At 43.0% G+C, this 19180-nt stretch overlaps 1 protein-coding gene across 2 annotated transcripts in view; it reads left to right on the forward strand.

The window, feature by feature from the left end:
* The window catches only part of LOC139229978 (WW domain-binding protein 2-like), a 42081-nt gene extending 23223 nt beyond the window's left edge, over positions 1-18858 (forward strand). The window contains exons 3-9 of one of the 2 annotated variants that reach the window (XM_070861674.1): positions 2831-2966; positions 4783-4875; positions 6552-6785; positions 13574-13672; positions 14590-14666; positions 15577-15635; positions 17340-18858. In XM_070861674.1, coding sequence (XP_070717775.1) covers positions 2831-2966; positions 4783-4875; positions 6552-6785; positions 13574-13672; positions 14590-14666; positions 15577-15624 — 687 coding nt within the window. In that variant the 3' untranslated portion in view covers positions 15625-15635; positions 17340-18858. Of the gene's footprint in view, positions 1-2830; positions 2967-4782; positions 4876-6551; positions 6786-13573; positions 13673-14589; positions 14667-15576 lie in introns of both variants that reach the window. The other variant, XM_070861673.1, reaches the window with a different exon arrangement.
* Positions 18859-19180: the final 322 nt, after the last annotated feature.

Below are 19180 nucleotides of genomic sequence, written 5' to 3' on the forward strand. Positions count from 1 at the left end.
TTCTGGGCACCACACTTTTTAGGAAGGATGTGAAGGCTTTGGAGAGGGTACAGAAGAGATTTAGGAGAGTGGTTCCAGGGATGAGGGATTAGCTGGATAAGCTGGGGTTGTTCTCCATGGAGTGGAGAAGGCTAAGAGGAGATTTGATCGAGGTGTTCGAAATCATAAACAAAAATAAACTGTTTCCAGTGGCTGAAGGGTGGATAACCAGAGGGCCCAGATTTAAGGTGATTGATAAAAGAACCAGAGGCAACATGAGGATTTTTTTTACACGATGAGTACTTGGGATTTGGAATGCACTGCCTGATAGGGCAGTGGATACAGATTCAATAGTAGCCTTCAAAAGGGAATTGGATAAATACTCTGAGAAAATATTGAGGGATCTGGGGAAAGAATGGGAGAGGAGGACTAACTGAATTGCTCTTCGAAAGATCTGGCACAGACTCGGTGGGCCAAACTGGCTGCCACCTGTGCTGTACAATTCTATGATTTTATTTACTGGCAGGTCGTGCACTTGAAGAATGGGCACTTAAGCAAATTACTGGAGAATTGCCTGTACCTTTGGTACTGTACCCAGCAAGAACTTGTGCCTCCAGGAGAGAAAATAAGACGTGGGAGTTTCAAAATTTAAAAAAAAAATCTGAGACTTTTTGGTTTCACTGTTTGTATAATTTGTGTAATGAGAACAAAGTAAAGGTGTAGGGGCTTAATATGGACACTGAATGCTTGCAGGCAACTAGTGCTGTACCCAAGTGGCCATTCTTGCAGCGTGAACTGAGGCAGGAAATGCCAGCAGGTTATTGAAGCATCACAGCTGAGCCGGACCCTGTCCTGTATCCTTACAGTGGAGAGCTTTTACTGATATAGAAAAAGGAAAAGAGTGACTAAAGTAAATGTTGGTCCTTTAGAAGATGAGAAAGGGGATTTAGTAATGGGAAATGTGGAAATGGCTGAGACCTTAAACAATTATTTTGCTTCGGTCTTCACAGTGGAAGACACAAAAATTGCTGGTCACGGGAATGTGGAAAGGGAGAACCTTGAGACAATCAATATCACCTAGGGAGGTAGTGCTGGACAGGCTAATGGGACTCAAGGTAGACAAGTCCCCTGGTCCTGATGAAATGCATCCCAGGGTTAAAAGAGATGGCAGAAGTTATAGCAGATGCATTGGTTATAATCTACCAAAATTCTCTGGACTCTGGGGAGGTACCAGTGGATTGGAAAGCAGCTAATGTAACGCCTGTTTAAAAAAAGGGGGCAGACAAAAGGCAGGTAACTATAGGCCGGTTAGTTTAACATCTGTAGTGGGGAAAGTGCTTGAAGCTATCATTAAGGAAGAAATAGCGGGACATCGAGATAGGAATAGTGCAATCAAGCAGACGCAACATGGATTCATGAAGGGGAAATCATGTTTAACTAATTTACTGGAATTCTTTGAGGATATAACGAGCATGGTGGATAGAGGTGTACCGATGGATGTGGTGTATTTAGATTTCCAAAAGGCATTCGATAAGGTGCCACACAAAAGGTTACTGCAGAAGATAAAGGTACGCGGAGTCAGAGGAAATGTATTGGCATGGATCGAGAATTGGCTGGCTAACAGAAAGAGAGTTGGGATAAATGGGTCCTTTTTCAGGTTGGAAATCGGTGGTTAGTGTTGTGCCACAGGGATCGGTGCTGGGACCACAACTGTTTACAATATACATAGATGACCTGGAGGAGGGGACAGAGTGTAGTGTAACAAAATTTGCAGATGACACAAAGATTAGTGGGGAAGCGGGTTGTGTGGAGGACACCGAGGCTGCAAAGAGATTTAGATAGGTTAAGCGAATGGGCTAAGGTTTGGCAGATGGAATACAATGTAGGAAAATGTGAGGTCATCCACCTTGGGGGGGGGGGGGGGGGAAAACAGTAAAAGGGAATATTATTTGAATGGGGAGAAATTACAACATGCTGCGGTGCAGAGGGACCTGCATGAATCCCAAAAAGTTAGTTTGCAGGTACAGCAGGTAATCAGGAAGGCGAATGGAATGTTGGCCTTCATTGTGAGAGGGATGGAGTACAAAAGCAGGGAGGTCCTGCTGCAACTGTACAGGGTATTGGTGAGGCTGCACCTGGAGTACTGCGTGCAGTTTTGGTCACCTTACTTAAGGAAGGATGTACTAGCTTTGGAGGGGGTACAGAGACGATTCACGAGGCTGATTCCGGAGATGAGGGGGTTACCTTATGATGATAGATTGAGTAGACTTTACTCCTTGGAGTTTAGAAGGATGAGGGGTGATCTTATAGAAACATTTAAAATAATGAAAGGGATAGACAAGATAGAGGCAGAGAGGTTGTTTCCACTAGTCAGGGAGACTAGAACTAGGGGGCACAGCCTCAAAATACAGGGGAGCCAATTTAAAACCGAGTTGAGAAGGAATTTCTTCTCCCAGAGAGTTGTGAATCTGTGGAATTCTCTGCCCAAGGAAGCAGTTGAGGCTAGCTCATTGAATGTATTCAAATCACAGATAGATAAATTTTTAACCAATAAGGGAATTGAGGGTTACGGGGAGCGGGCGGGTAAGTGGAGCTGAGTCCACGGCCAGATCAGCCATGATCTTTTTGAATGGCGGAGCAGGCTCGAGTGGCTAGATGGCCCACTCCTGTTCCTAATTCTTATGTTATGTTCTTATGTTATGTTGGAGTCCCGAACGGCGATCTAAATGCCAGGATGGACTCCACTCCATTTCATCTTCTAACGTCCTCGTGTTCTTTGCGTAAAGAAGCTGCTGAAAAGCTTGGGGGCAAGGTCTGCCAAACCATTGCTAAATCCTCCTGTTTGTTCCAGATGATCTTTCTGGTGAAAGGGAAGGACCCTATGCAGTCATTCATGATGCCCTTCTATCTTGTGAAAGGATGTTCCATCGAGCAGCCTGTCTTCTCTGCTAATTATATCAAGGGGACGGTTCGGGCTGAACCTGGAGGTATGTCACATAATTCTCATTTCAGCGCCGGAAAGGATTGTGATGCACAATGTATTTTTTGGTGAGGGAGGAGAAATTGTAGGACATTGAAGTTGAAGGTAAAGTTACCCATTTATGTAAATTAATAAATCTGAAGTTCTAAGTGACTGACTTTTAGTCACTTATTCATGTTTCAGATAAACTGACTTGAAGAATAAACTCTGCTTCTTTCCCCATCTCAAAAGTAAAATTGTTACCTGAAACTTTATAAAAAAACATATATTCCATATAAGTATAAGATGGTCACTAACAAATCCAATAAAGAATTCAGGATAAACCTTTTTACCCAGAGAGTGATTAGGATGTGGAACTCGCTACCACAGGGAGTGGCTGAGGCGAATAGTATCGATATATTTAAGGGGAAACTAGATAAGTACACGAGGGAAAAAGGAATAAAAGAATATGTTGATAGGGTGAGATGAAGGAAGGTGAGAGGAGGCTCTTGTGGAGCATAAACATCAGCACTGACCAGTTGGGTCAAATGGCATGTTTCTGCTGTAAATTTGATGTAACTCTAGTTATGCTTGAGTCATGCACCTTATCCAGGATAGAAGAGTGGGTGGCAGGTGAGGTGTGCCAATGCCATGCTTGGTCTGAGCATGAGAAGGTACATGAGACTTGCTGGTGTTCCATGTCTGGAGAAGCGAGTGATCAGCTTAGATGGAGGAGCGGTGTTAGTGGGTGGAGATGAGCAATGTTGCAGAGTTGAAAGTAAGAGGTCATGTTGATGGATAGCATGTGGGGTTTAAAGCTCAGCTTGGGGTCAAGCTAGACACCAAGGTTGCATACAATCTGATTTAGCCGAGAGTGGTTGGGAAGTCAGTGGATTCAGCAGCAAAGCATGTTTTTGATGAGGGGGCCGGAGAGTCTGGCTTTGGAGAAAGTTGTGACTCTTCTAGGACTTTGGAGAAAAACATTCTCCATTGCAAACTGTAGATTGTTCCTCCAGTGGTTCTGTAGGTAAATGCAGTGTGTAACATTAAGGCATACAAAACCACAACTTAAATTTAGATAGCACCTTTTGATGTAGTAAAACATCCCAAGGCACTTCACAGGAGCAACTCTCAACCAAAATTTGACACCGAGCCACATAAGCAGATATTAGGACAGGTATGTTTAAAGGAGAATCTTGAAGGAGGAGAGAGAGCCTTAGGGAGGGAATTCCAGAGCTTAGGGCCTAGGTGGCTGAAGGCACGGCCACCAGTAGTGGAGCGAAGAAAATCAGGGATGCGCAAGAGTCAAGAATTGGAAGAGTGCAGAGATTTGAAGCCGATGGGGCTGGAGGAAATTACATAGATAGAAGAGAGTGAGGTCATGGAGGGATTTGCAAACAGTGATTAGAAATAATAATTTTTTGGCAATTAATAAAACATGCAAGTTCCAAAAGATGTTCAGCATTCAAAAGGGTTAGTCTGTGCCTTGTTTTTAAATCAAGGAGTTGCTGGACCAGGAGACAATGTAGGTCAGCAAGCACATGGGTAATGAGTGGATGGGACTTAGTGCGAGTTAGGATATGAGCAGCAGATTTTTGGATGAGTTCAAGTATATGGTCCCAGGTTCGTGTACGGAGTTAGATGATTTCCAGTGGGGTGTTATTGAGCACAGTGATGGCCTGTTTTATTTTGGCATTTTAGAAAGTAAGTCATGCAGTGGCAGTGCTATCGAAGGCAACAAAAACCTACCTTTTTTTAAAAAAAAACAGTTATATATATTGATTTTTAAAGATCAAGTAAAGTATTTGTCTTAGTCATAATTTAATCTTGTGTTTGATTTCCAGGTGGCTGGGAAGGACAAGCCTCATTCAAATTAGTTTTTAACAGTGGTGGAGCCATTGAGTTCGGACAACTGATGTTCAAAGTGGCTCAACAAGGTAAGTTCGAGATGGCACCACTAAATCCCGTCCATTAAGCACGAATCATTTGTGGGAGGATGTTAACTTAGATACTTGAAGTATCTTCTGGACACTAATATCCAAACACAACCCCAGCTCCTCTAGTGAAAATAGTTCTGCAAATTGGGTGCAGGTAGGACAAGTAAATAGGATCAAACTAAAATCGATGTCTCTGACGATAAAAGTAACAAGGAAAATTCAGACATGTTTTAATATGCAGAATTGAAATACATTTTAAGTCCCACCTAATGACCGTGTAAGGTTCTAAGTAGAAATCTTTTTGCTTGTCAAGATGTCAGTACTGGTTAATGAAATGTATTTTTTTTTTAATCGCTATTTATGGACACCTGCTTGTTGATTGTCCTTTGATACTGTGGAAAAGTAGTATCTTTCACTTGTTGGCAATAGGTTGGGCATTTCCAGGTGGGTGTACCATGACCCAGTCTCCTCGGCTCTGCCCCAACGACGAGAAATGTGACATTTTATCACACCAGCTGATCTCCTTACCCAAGGATGGATCTACTTGGCTTAAGAGGGGGTGCAACGAAGGTTCACTAGACTGATTCCTGAGGACAGATTGAGTAGAATGGGCCTATGATTATCTGGAGTTTAGAAGAATGAGGGGTGATCGCATTGAAGCGTATTAAATTCTTAGCACCTACCCTGTCAAGTGCTCTAAGGCTGTTTCCCCTGGCTGGAGAGTCTAGAACTAGGGGTCATACTCTCCAAATAAAGGGTGAGCCATTTAGGACTGAGATGAGGAGAAATTTCTTCACTCAGAGGTGTTGTGAATCTTTGGGAATTCTCTACCCTAGAGAGCTGTGGCTAATGAGTTGTTGAGTATATTCAAGCCTGAGATAGATAGACTTTTGGGCACTAACGGACATGGAAATAGGACGAGAAAGTGGAGTTGAGGTCGATGATCAGCCATGATCTTATTGAATGGTGGAGCAGGCTCGGGGGCTGTATGGCCTACTCCTGCTCGTATTTTTGTAGGAGCTTGAGCACAGTTAAGAACACTTCTAAATTATACTTGCTGGTCAGGCTTGAAATTGAAACGCTAGTGTTGTCACTAGGATTTTGATAAAGTGTAAATGAGCATGTGAAGTTTTCCTTCCACTTGAACTGAAAAATGGCCAGCATTGCAATTCTAGATTTTACCCTTGCATACTTGGATTATGTCTGGAGAGAGCATTTTGAGCAGTATAATGGTAGTGAAGTACTCATGCTGGATGCATTTTGAGGTGTTGAATTAATAAGAATCACACACCAGAAACGCAGTACATAATATTAAAGGGAGTTGGCTGGTTTATATAATGTATTGGTACAGATATACTAGTGACAACAAAATGTCACTTGGTGACATTTCACTGGTGCAACATTTAAAAAAAAAAAAATAATAAAATGGTATTCTTTCATTGTAACAGAATTATAAATAGAGCTTTGTGTTGATAGTTTTTTTTAAAGAGAGCCTGCATGAGAGATTTCCTGTTTGGGAGGTGTTTGTGTACACAGCAGTGTTGGGATACAGCGCTAAGCTGTTGGAACCAGTCATACTCTGTCCCGGGCATAACAGCTACATTGAGACACGATTGATTCTACGCTACAATTACTTCCCTTTGTAAAATCTAATTGTCTTGTTTTTTTCCTGTTAGCCTCCAGGGGTACACCTGTGCACAACAATACTTATGGATATGAACCAATGGCTGATATGGCTTTTGGATTTGCTCCAGCGAATGGCCCCTACGCGGCAAATGGCCCCTACGTGGCGAATGGCCCCTATGCGCCAAATGGTCCATACGCATATCAACCGCCTCCCATGAATGGAGGTTATGGACCTCCACCTGCACCGATGGGATACCATTATGGAACACCTGCACCACAGCCAGGTAAAAGAAAAGAATGTCATAACTTGCTGGTAATAAAATCTTGGCAGCACTAAAGGGCAATCAACTTATTCAGTAGTAGCTCTTTCGAAGGCGGATTGCAAAAGTTTCTATAGGTATGTAAAGAGAAAGAGGTTAGTAAAGACAAACTTAGGTCCCCTGCAGTCAGAATCAGGGGAAGTCATAACGGGGAACAAAGAAATGGCAGACCAATTGAACAAGTACTTTGGTTCAGTATTCACTAAGGAGGACACAAACAACCTTCCGGATATAAAAGTGGTCAGAGGGTCTATTAAGGAGGAGGAACTGAGGGAAATCTTTATTAGTCGGGAAATTGTGTTGGGGAAATTGATGGGATTGAAGGCCGATAAATCCCCAGGGCCTGATGGACTGCATCCCAGAGTACTTAAGGAGGTGGCCTTGGAAATAGCGGATGCATTGACAGTCATTTTCCAACATTCCATTGACTCTGGATCAGTTCCTATCGAGTGGAGGGTAGCCAATGTAACCCCACTTTTTAAAAAAGGAGGGAGAGAGAAAGCAGGGAATTATAGACCGGTCAGCCTGACCTCCGTAGTGGGTAAAATGATGGAATCAATTATTAAGGATGTCATAGCAGCGCATTTGGAAAGAGGTGACATGATAGGTCCAAGTCAGCATGGATTTGTAAAAGGGAGATCATGCTTGACAAATCTTCTGGAATTTTTTGAGGATGTTTCCAATAAAGTGGACAAAGGAGTACCAGTTGATGTGGTATATTTGGACTTTCAGAAGGCTTTCGACAAGGTCCCACACAGGAGATTAATGTGCAAAGTTAAAGCACATGGGATTGGGGGTAGTGTGCTGACGTGGATTCAGAACTGGTTGTCAGACAGGAAGCAAAGAGTAGGAGTAAATGGGTACTTTTTCGGAATGGCAGGCAGTGACTAGTGGGGTACCGCAGGGTTCTGTGCTGGGGCCCCAGCTGTTTACATTGTACATTAATGATTTAGACGAGGGGATTAAATGTAGTATCTCCAAATTTGCGGATGACACTAAGTTGGGTGGCAGTGTGAGCTGCGAGGAAGATGCTATGAGGCTACAGAGTGACTTGGATAGGTTAGGTGAGTGGGCAAATGCGTGGCAGATGAAGTATAATGTGGATAAATGTGAGGTTATCCACTTTGGTGGTAAAAACAGAGAGACAGACTATTATCTGAATGGTGACAGATTAGGAAAAGGGAAGGTGCAACGAGACCTGGGTGTCATGGTACATCAGTCATTGAAGGTTGGCATGCAGGTACAGCAGGCGGTTAAGAAAGCAAATGGCATGTTGGCCTTCATAGCGAGGGGATTTGAGTACAGGGGCAGGGAGGTGTTGCTACAGTTGTACAGGGCCTTGGTGAGGCCACACCTGGAGTATTGTGTACAGTTTTGGTCTCCTAACTTGAGGAAGGACATACTTGCTGTTGAGGGAGTGCAGCGAAGATTCACCAGACTGATTCCCGGGATGGTGGGACTGACCTATCAAGAAAGACTGAATCAACTGGGCTTGTATTCACTGGAGTTCAGAAGAGTGAGAGGGGACCTCATAGAAACGTTTAAAATTCTGACGGGTTTGGACAGGTTGGATGCAGGAAGAATGTTCCCAATGTTGGGGAAGTCCAGAACCAGGGGTCACAGTCTAAGGATAAGGGGTAAGCCATTTAGGACCGAGATAAGGAGAAACTTCTTCACCCAGAGAGTGGTGAACCTGTGGAATTCTCTACCACAGGAAGTAGTTGAGGCCAATTCACTAAATATATTCAAAAGGGAGTTAGATGAAGTCCTTACTACTCGGGGGATCAAGGGGTATGGCGTGAAAGCAGGAAGTGGGTACTGAAGTTTCATGTTCAGCCATGAACTCGTTGAATGGCGGTGCAGGCTAGAAGGGCTGAATGGCCTGCTCCTGCACCTATTTTCTATGTTTCTATGTTTCTATGAACACATTCTCTCCTATTGACAAAACTTAAATCACAGGAACTGGCTTTTTCCCATTCAGGCAGTTGCATGAAGCAGCAACTGAGAATGAGGTGATCTTATCGAAACGTATAAGATTGAGGAGGCTTGACCAGGTGGATGCAGAGAGGATGTTTCCACTGATGGGGGAGACTAGAACTATAGAGGGCATGACCTTGGAATAAGGGGCCGCCCATTTAAAACTGAGATGAGGAGAAATTTCTTCTGAGGGTTGTAAGTTTGTGGAATTCGCTGTCTCCGAGAGCTGTGGAAGCTGGGACATTAAATACATAAAGAAATGGACAGTTTCTTAAACGATAAGGGGTTATGGGGAGCTGGCGGGGAAGTGGAGCTGAGTCCATGATCAGATCAGCCATGATATTATTGAATGGCGGAGCAGGCTCAAGAGACCGTATGGCCTACTCCTGCTGGGTGTTGTGTAATGAGAGAGGATTAATTAGCAATCCCGTTGTGCGAGGCCCCTTGGGAAAGAGTGACCATAATATGGTGGAATTCTGCATTAGGATGGCGAATGAAACAGTTAATTCAGAGACCAAGGTCCAGAACTTAAAAAAGGGTAACTTTGAAGGTATGAGGCGTGAATTGGCTAGGATAGATTGGCTAATGATACTTAAGGGGTTGACTGGATGGGCAATGGCAGACATTTAGAGACCGCATGGATGAACTACAACAATTGTACATTCCTGTCTGTCGTAAAAATAAAAAAGGGAAGGTGGCTCAACTGTGGCTATCAAGGGAAATCAGGGATAGTATTAAAGCCAAGGAAGTGGCATACAAATTGGCCAGAAATAGCAGTGAATCCAGAGACTGGGAGAAATTTAGAACTTAGCAGAGGAGGACAAAGGGTTTGATTAGGGCAGGGAAAATGGAGTACGAGAAGAAGCTTGCAGGGAACATTAAGACGGATTGCAAAAGTTTCTATAGATATGTAAAGAGAAAAAGGTTAGTAAAAACAAACGTAGGTACCCTGCAGTCAGAATCAGGGGAAGTCATAACGGGGAACAAAGAAATGGCGGAACAATTAAACAAGTACTTTGGTTTGGTATTCACTAAGGAGGATATTAACAACCTTCCGGATACAAGAGGGGTCAGAGAGTCTAGTAAGAAGGAGGAACTGAGGGAAATCCTTATTAGTCGGGAAATTGTGTTAGGGAAATTAATGGGATTGAAGGCCGATAAGTCCCCAGGGCCTGATGGACTGCATCCCAGAGTACTTAAGGAGGTGGCCTTGGAAATAGCGGATGCATTGACAGTCATTTTCCAACATTCCATTGACTCTGGATCAGTTCCTATGGAGTGGAGGGTAGCCAATGTAACCCCACTTTTTAAAAAAAGGAGGGAGAGAGAAAACACGGAATTATAGACCGGTCAGCCTGACATCGGTAGTAGGTAAGATGATGGAATCAATTATTAAGGATGTCATGGCAGCGCATTTGGAAAGAGGTGACATAATAGGTCCAAGTCAGCATGGATTTGTGAAAGGGAAATTATGCTTGACAAATCTTCTTGAATTTTTTGAGGATGTTTCCAATAAAGTGGACAAGAGAGAACCAGTTGATGTGGTATATTTGGACTTTCAGAAGGCTTTCGACAAGGTCCCACACAAGAGATTAATGTGCAAAGTTAAAGCACATGGGATTGGGGGTAGTGTGCTGACCTGGATTGAGAACTGGTTGTCAGACAGGAAGCAAAGAGTAGGAGTAAATGGGTACTTTTCAGAATGGCAGGCGGTGACTAGTGGGGTACCGCAAGGTTCTGTGCTGGGGCCCCAGCTGTTTACACTGTACATTAATGATTTAGACGAGGGGATTAAATGTAGTATCTCCAAATTTGCGGATGACACTAAGTTAGGTGGCAGTGTGAGCTGCGAGGAGGATGCTATGAGGCTGCAGAGCGACTTGGATAGGTTAGGTGAGTGGGCAAATGCATGGCAGATGAAATATGATGTGGATAAATGAGGTTATCCACTTTGGTGGTAAAAACAGAGAGACAGACTATTATCTGAATGGTGACAGATTAGGAAAAGGGGAGGTGCAACGAGACCTGAGTGTCATGATACATCAGTCATTGAAGGTTGGCATGCAGGTGCAGCAGGCGGTTAAGAAAGCAAATGGCATGTTGGCCTTCATAGCGAGGGGATTTGAGTACGGGGCAGGGAGGTGTTGCTACAGTTGTACAGGGCATTGGTGAGGCCACACCTGGAGTATTGTGTACAGTTTTGGTCTCCTAACCTGAGGAAGGACATTCTTGCTATTGAGGGAGTGCAGCGAAGGTTCACCAGACTGATTCCTGGGATGGCGGGACTGACCTATCAAGAAAGACTGGATCAACTGGGCTTGTATTCACTGGAGTTCAGAAGAATGAGAGGGGACCTCATAGAAACGTTTAAAATTCTGATGGGTTTAGACAGGTTAGATGCAGGAAGAATGTTCCCAATGTTGGGGAAGTCCAGAACCAGGGGTCACAGTCTAAAGATAAGGGGTAAGCCATTTAGGACCGAGATGAGGAGGAACTTCTTCATCCAGAGAGTGGTGAACCTGTGGAATTCTCTACCACAGAAAGTTGTTGAGGCCAATTCACTAAATATATTCAAAAAGGAGTTAGATGTAGTCCTTACTACTAAGGGGATCAAGGAGTATGGTGAGAAAGCAGGAATGGGGTACTGAAGTTGCATGTTCAGCCATGAACTCATTGAATGGCGGTGCAGGCTAGAAGGACTGAATGGCCTGCTCCTGCACCTATTTTCTATGTTTCTTTGTTTCTATGTTTCTTTGTTTGCTCCTATTATCATATGTTCTTGTAATGGAGTTGTTGACTAATCATAGCAAGCAATCTATCAGTTAGTCTACAACCGATGCAGACATGAGGCGAGGAAAACCACTAGTGATGGAGAGTTTTGGGAACCATCAATCTAAAGTTGCCTGTTCCTCCCAAAAATGCTATGTCATGTTGCAAATTATACACGTACTGGATCCCAAAATAGTATTTTCTGAAAGGAATTTATCGAACTTGCATTTGATCTGCATCCACCGTCTCCCTAGATTGATCACACTCTCACTGGAATAATGGCCGCAATATTTACAGGGGGAGGAAATCTGGAAATGCGGGAACACAGAGATGCTGCCGTTAAATTCGGCAGGACCTTATCATTTATTTACTCTGTTTCCCGCCTGGCAGCGAGCTAGATTGAGCGGAAACATCGGGGAGGGAGAAGGGAAATGAAGTGGTGAAGGGGACAGTTGGACCAACAATTAGGAGGGAAGGGGAACCAGGAGAGTGTGTGTTTTTTTGGGGGGAGGGGGGGGTGGGGGAAGGGTACTGGTGGGTCAGCCGATCGTGCAGATTTACTTGAGGGGCAGTGGGGAGAAAGCGCTCCTGCTCCTGGCCCACAAGAAGTGTTAAGTAAAGCATTTACCTGCTGGATCCGGCTGCTCCCACTTCCCTTTAGCTGCCAGGTTTCCCAAGTTCTGAGTTAAGTTCAAGTGGCTGCCAAAATCTTCAGAATTTAGCCTCATTAACATATAATCATGACCCACCTCTCCAAAGCGGGTTACGAGGAAGCCCCCAAACCTGCCGCGGTGAAACCGGAAATGGGCACGTTCGCAGCGGGTTGGGGTCGGGATTATTTGCCGTTCTTTGGTCACCTGTCTGAATATCTTATGTGGCTCGATATCAGATTTTGTTTGCTAACACTGCTGTAGCACTTGGGATGTTTTGCTACATTAAAAGCACTATATAAATACAAGTTGTTCTGCTTAGAGCTTTCTCAGAACAGCAGTGAGATGGGAAAACGAACTGTGGACTCTGGAGAATTGATGCCAGCCACTTTCTAACACCATGTCACACTGTTCGAGTTCCTGCCTCCAGAAAATTACTGTTTGTATTCCGTTTATAAAAATTGCTTCAAATTACTTTAAGAAATGTCCACGTGTAAGGGTTAGCTTCAAACCACCACTCGGAGTCCATTAGCTTCAAAGTAAATGCAGTTTTATTCATTAATACAAGCTAGCAGGGGAGCTATTCCGAAAGGAACATTCAGCTAAATGACACGAGACTTGTCCTTTATACAATTTCAGATTAAGTCATTATGTAATTACACAAATTACAATTAATACATGATTGATTAATTGGTACAGCGCTTCCTCCAATCTGACTTCCACATGCCTTAAATGGTAATTCTGGATACAGTTACTGTCATCCATTCTATTCTATCCTTATCTTGTAATTCAGTTCAGTTCCTATGTTATCTGCCTGTACTTTTGCCTCCCAAGGTCTTTGGTCTGCGAACTGGAAAGTTTTGTTTTCTCCTGGAATCTTTCCCACAGTCTGTAGGTTCCATTTTAAAATATGTTAGCTCTGTTTCAAAATGCCACAATGTTTTACTATTTTAAAGATTTGTAATTTATCTCTTCACCATGGAACCCATTATAAAAGTAATCAACTTTAACATTCTTTTGCCTATATTTTTAATTAGAAACTCAGTGCCAATTACCTCATTGGGAGGAACTGGTTGAGAGTTCCTGAACATATTCATGTGAGAAGAATTGATGAACATTAGCAGAGGTGCAAGGCACTGGCTTGGGTTGTTTCAAATGCATGGTGTCCGTCTTTTTACATTGTCTCCCTGGGTAACTCTTCCCAGACAGTTTCCCATTGATGCCAGCATAATCTATTGGAACAACATTCTTTTTACAGAGTTAGTTTTTGTAATGATTGCTGCCATTGAGACCCCTCAAGTGGAATAAGTAATATTAGAATTGATTGTAATCTCTATATATGATGTGTAATTTTAGGAAGCTATCCATCTGCCCCTGCAATGGACATGTATATGCCTCCCCCACCTCCCTATCCTGGACCACCTCCAGTCAGTGTGGTGGAAGCTGGATTACCTGGTAGGTACACTATACCTTTTAACAAGAACGGAATATCGTTTTTAGTTCATTTAGATGGTAATGAGCATCATTAACATGGCAGTGTGTGTTATTGAAGCTCGGGGAGAGCCTGGCTTTTCTTTGGGAGCCATCTGGGGAGTCCAAAACTGGAGGCCATCAATATAAGATAGTCACCAATAAATCCAATAGGGAATTCGGGAGGAACTTCTTTACCCAGAGAATGTGAAACTTGTTACCACAGGGAGTAGCTGAGGTGAATAGTATAGATAGATTTAAGGAAAAGCTAGATAAATGCATGAGTGAGAAAGGAATAGATAATGCTGATGGGGTTAGATGAGGAGACTCGTGAAGCATAAACAATGGCATGGACTGAGTGACCTGTTTCTGTGCTGTAAATTCTATATATCCCACTGTTAAATTGTGAGGTGGTTTTATAGAAAGGGCTTTGAATGTACCACCATTGATGAGGGGGCCGTAAGCAATTCCTTGTGTATTGAATGTTCAGATTCTCCCTTTAGAACCATTACGGCCTGAGTTTTACTAATGGAAATGGTTTCAGCTCCTGCCTGCCATATGCTGGCCAGAATCACCAAGTTCTTAAACGATAAGGGTTATGGGGAGTGGGCGGGGAAGTGGCCCTGAGTCCATGATCAGATCAGCCATGACCTTATTAAATGGCGGAGCAGGCTCGAGGGGCCGTATGGCCTACTCCTGCTCCTATTTCTATGTTAAGTAGCAGCAGCCTCTGGTGTAGTATTGAGGGAGAAGTCAGAAATGGGGCTTTGGCAGGGAATGGGGAGAATTTAGGGTGGTTTTGTTTGAGTTGGGAAGGGAGACTGTCAGCTTGAACAGGGGGAGGGGTTTGAACAAAAGTGCCAGTTTGAATTGTGTTGCAACTTGTCCCCTTTATCTTCCAGGTGGAGCTAAAGCAGCAGAAGCCGCTTCCAGTGCGTACTACAACCCGTGCAATCCTCACAGTGTCTACATGCCCATGGTAAGAGTTCATTGCTGCTATCTTAAAAGTTGAGTCAGTGCTATAACTTCTGTTTCTTTTCCTTTCCTTTCCTTTCCTTTCCTTTCCTTTCCTTTCCTTTCCTTTCCTTTCCTTTCCTTTCCTTTCCTTTCCTTTCCTTTCCCCAACCTGGGCTACAGCTACATTACCCCAGTGCTATGTCTGCAATTCAGTCGAGCAAAAGTTGACCTCCCTTATTTAAATTGATGCTGAATTGCGGTCCTAGATTAAATGTGGGGGAGTTGAACATTTGCCCATAGTTTTCATTTAATGATGGCCTCAAGCACTCTGGTGTATAAAGGATAAAGCGCATGGCCTAGAAATTCAATGGCACCACGCCTGTTTTTCAGATGCTAAATAGGTGCCTAAGCTTCCAGTATGGTGGGCAGAAAGCCCTTTGCATATGCAAATAAAGGGCCTAACTCCTATTTGAGCCCCCCCCCCCCCCCCCTCTGTAATATTGGTTTGCCTAAAGCAGCCAATGCTGGCTACATTCAGGAAAACCAGGTGGTTCTTAAAGGGATGGCTGTCAGCTGCCTCCAAAAAGGTACGTTTGTTAAAAGATACCTGTATGTGGAGCCATGAGGAGCACCTTCCCTCCAGTCAAGTCTTTGTCCGCTGCACATAGCCTCCTGTTTCACGTTCACAATACCTGACCCAGCCATTGCATTTCCTATTTGTGCGAAAACACTTGCCTTTTTAACTGGGAAGATCTTCTGCCCCTGCCTCCACCCCAGAATAAAAAGATTATCTCCTTGGGAATTGCTGGTGTGATCATGCAAGCTATCACCACATAACCAGACAGTACCCCATCCATCCAGGGACTTGTACATCTGCCTCAATATTCACATGCATGACTAAGCCGAGTGACTGCTTGTATTTTCTGTTGTAGGATCAGCCCCCACCGTACACACCAGCAGAAGAGAAGAAAAACAACTGAACCTGTTTGAAGTGCGGATTCTTCCAATTGTTTGTGAATTGTTTACTTTCTAAAAATTCTGTTGTTAGAAGCTGCATTTTATATTAGACTTCAGCCACTTCATAGTCCCTTTCCACCTCCAGCAAAGGAAATGAGTCTTGGATTGCAGGCTCCTTCTCGATCTCCTGATGATGGCCTTGTGCAGGCAATGGGAATGATCACCTGTGCATTGAAACAGACACAATGTCATTATCATTGAGTCAATGCACACTATCTCCTCTCCTCTATTTCACCGCCCCCCCCCCCACCCCCCCGCCACCGGAAAAAAACCTGTCTGGAAACATCACTGTACTCCATACACTGTCGTCACCATCGCCTGCAAGCGTTGAAAAAATGACCATACTCCCCTCGAGTTCCAGCTTGAGCCATGCCTGCTTAAACCCGACAGGATCTTTTCCACTGGAAAACTGAATTCCTGACCACGTTGGGAGCAAAAGTATTGACCTAATCTGACCAGTCCCTAATTTTGAGATATTGCCAGTGTGCTGTAGCTGTCTGGACCCAGCAGCCAGTAAGTGTTGATGAATAACATCCTTTTAAATAATGCAAAAATGCAGTTTGTATCTACAACATTATAGTGTATAATATACTAGGAGAGTTTAATTATAGAAATTACTTTGTGTAATACAAATGGACAAAGACATAACGCATTCCTATAAAATCACTGTTATTTTAACTAATGCCTCTGTTATGATAGAATAATTTCACAGTGATGCCCATTGGCCAGTAATCATGCGTGTCATTTCTAGGCTTTAGAGTTTATGGATATGGAAAGGTTGGAGTGATTCAAATCTCTTTTAATGTTCTCCATATTAAATAAAACATTTTTTCTAGCTGAAAATAAATGAGACTAATATTGTTAGCAACATTACGGCATTTTGAAAGTTTGGCAGGAGGGGAAGGGAGAAATCATTTCTGTAATGTTTGTTAAAAAGATTGTTTTATAATTTATTTCTTATGGGGAAAATCAGATTTGCGTGTTTCTAAACTCACCAATCCAGTCTGGGTTGGTCCAATATGGTAAATTTTGTATTAAAATGCCCACCTGGTCTGGTCTAGTCTGATCCAGTGCAATCTAAAGGTATTGTCAAAACCGATAAAGAACACTATGTACAGGCATTTGAAACCTGTTAGCCTGGGCATTGTGACTGGGTTATTTATTTAGAGAATACCGATGCACCTAAACTAATACACTAACTGTTCATCATCTAGGATTGTCCCCACCGCAACCAACATTTATCCATTAATACTTTAATCCAGTGTTAATAAACGGCTCCCGTCAGACACACCTAAGATTGGAAAGACAAGATCTGTAATTTTACTGCTGATATTCTGCCACAGTTCAAGTGATATATTAAAGATTTGTACTTTACTGAAGGTAGTTGACAGTATTGGGCTGCACTGGTGGCTCTTGCTGGTACCAGTGGGCACATGGTCCACCATTGGTCAGCTCTTGTATTGTTCATTTTTGAAAACTTCTCGCCGTGTGATGAGGCTTTTTATTCTTGCTTGATTTGTGTGTTAAATTATTTTTTTTTTAAGGATGCTGTGATGTACAGTGTTTGGATTGGGTTGTTCTGGAAGCATACTGGAGCTTGCAAGGAGCTAGAAACAGCATTTGGCCCTTTTTGGGAGTGAAGTAGCCCCTAACTTGTAGTTTTCCATATTTCTTGCAGGACTGCATCTCTCGACTGACCCACAATCTAACCTGTTAGAAAGGAAAATAGCTGTGCACTTACTGATTTCTCTGTCCCTGCAGTGTTCTTATACTTGAAGCTTTAAAACTACTGGTCAAGACAACCAGGGCACAGGCATGATGTGTAATTTTCTAAGAAAATCATTCAATAAATTAAAAAGTCACCTGATTCTGATCCAGGGATAATGGAGTTGCTTCCTTTTATTTCATCCTGTCTTCCCTGCTCTGCTGTGTAACTTAATCTTTCATCTACTTCAACCTTGTGATTCTCTTTTCAATAGAGAGGACTGTGGTGAAAAATGCTGCAGGTTTCCAGAAGCTAGACTCTCTGAAATGACAGCCTGGGGCCATTGGGATGCTTCACTCCTGCTCCGATTGCAGGACCGTTTGGCTGTCTTGACTCTTTGCCTCAGTTGGGCAGGAGGATTCTGTTTCTCTTCTGTGCTCACCTGGCAGCGCATTGCATCGTAGTGAGGCCTCCTGGTGACAGGAGAGATGTCACCTTGTCCTGCTGGCCAATTATAGACCAATCCTGAAGGTGGTTGTACAGAAATTGGCACCAAATCAACTGGTCATCCTGCTGGTTGAGCAGCTTGGACTATTCCCTCATTTTCCAGCTGCCAATTCAACCCCACTTCATAAGCAGAGGTTTAGTGAGCAGATGCTCTCTTGATTTGCAGTCGTATATGAAAGGCAGTGGAGGAACATAAGGAGGGAGAAAGCCTTTTGAAGTGGATGGAGGATGGGGATTGAATTCAACTAATGGATGGAATGACACTAATGCTCGCCAGAGCAAATTTGTTAAAGGAGATTAATTGAACTGTAACTGGTAATCCTTCACTGCCATAAACCTATGTACCATTAACTAACTATATATATCAACTGTTTGTGGCTATAAGGCAAAAGGCCCTTGGATGTGGCTTTATTCTTCTCGCTAGCTTTTACTGAGCTACAAGTGGTGATCACTTAAAAGCAGTGTTTCTTCACAATAGCATGTTCTTTAGTTTGATTTTATATAGAGAGTACTGGAGGGAAATCACCAAAAAAAAATCCTTGACTTTCTCTCAAATCATAAAATTAATCTTTTTCAATTATACATTCTACTGATCAAGATAAAACAATGTGTCACATGGCTGTGAACAAAGTCTGACCTCTTTAAAATGCATTGCACTCATTCCCAGTGAGGGCTGCACGGCTTTTGGCCTGCTGTGTGCACTTTGCTTGCTCATTCTGTGAATAAAGAAAGTGGAGCTGAATTAATAAGCAAATAGAGATGTTAAAGAGTTTCAGTTTGATTATTGTTAAACTTCTGTTGGTGCTGAGTGAAAACAAAGCATCTGATTTACAATCAAATCAGAATTCAGTGCTGTACTGATTGCCCAGAGCAGCGCTGTTAGAATGGGCTCTGGAGCAGGAGACGGAATTGATTTAATATTGGTCAATTTTTTAAAAAAGTAATCACATTGTGTTCAAAATTAATAAAGGGTCTTTTTTTGAAAGTGATGTTGTGCCCTGGTGTATTGACAAGTTATTTTACTATAATAAAAATATAGTCTGGCGCATAAAGCCAGTTCAGCAGATCCTCTCTAACACTCCGATACAGAGCACCACCACTAATTTAAACACATGACTGCACATCTTAATTCGAAGGTATGGAAAGCACCTCTAGATTGAGTGAGCGAGTCCTTTTTCAAACTCCCCATTGTAATAGTTGGCGAGTGATCATAGCAACGTGTACATTAGCTAGTTGGACCAGTCTAATGAATTCAGACAAACATACACTTTTTACTAGAATTTAGGGAAGGATTCTAATTGCTCTGT

The sequence above is a fragment of the Pristiophorus japonicus genome, chromosome 19, assembly GCF_044704955.1.
Source record: "Pristiophorus japonicus isolate sPriJap1 chromosome 19, sPriJap1.hap1, whole genome shotgun sequence".
NCBI classification, from domain to species: Eukaryota; Metazoa; Chordata; class Chondrichthyes; family Pristiophoridae; genus Pristiophorus; species Pristiophorus japonicus.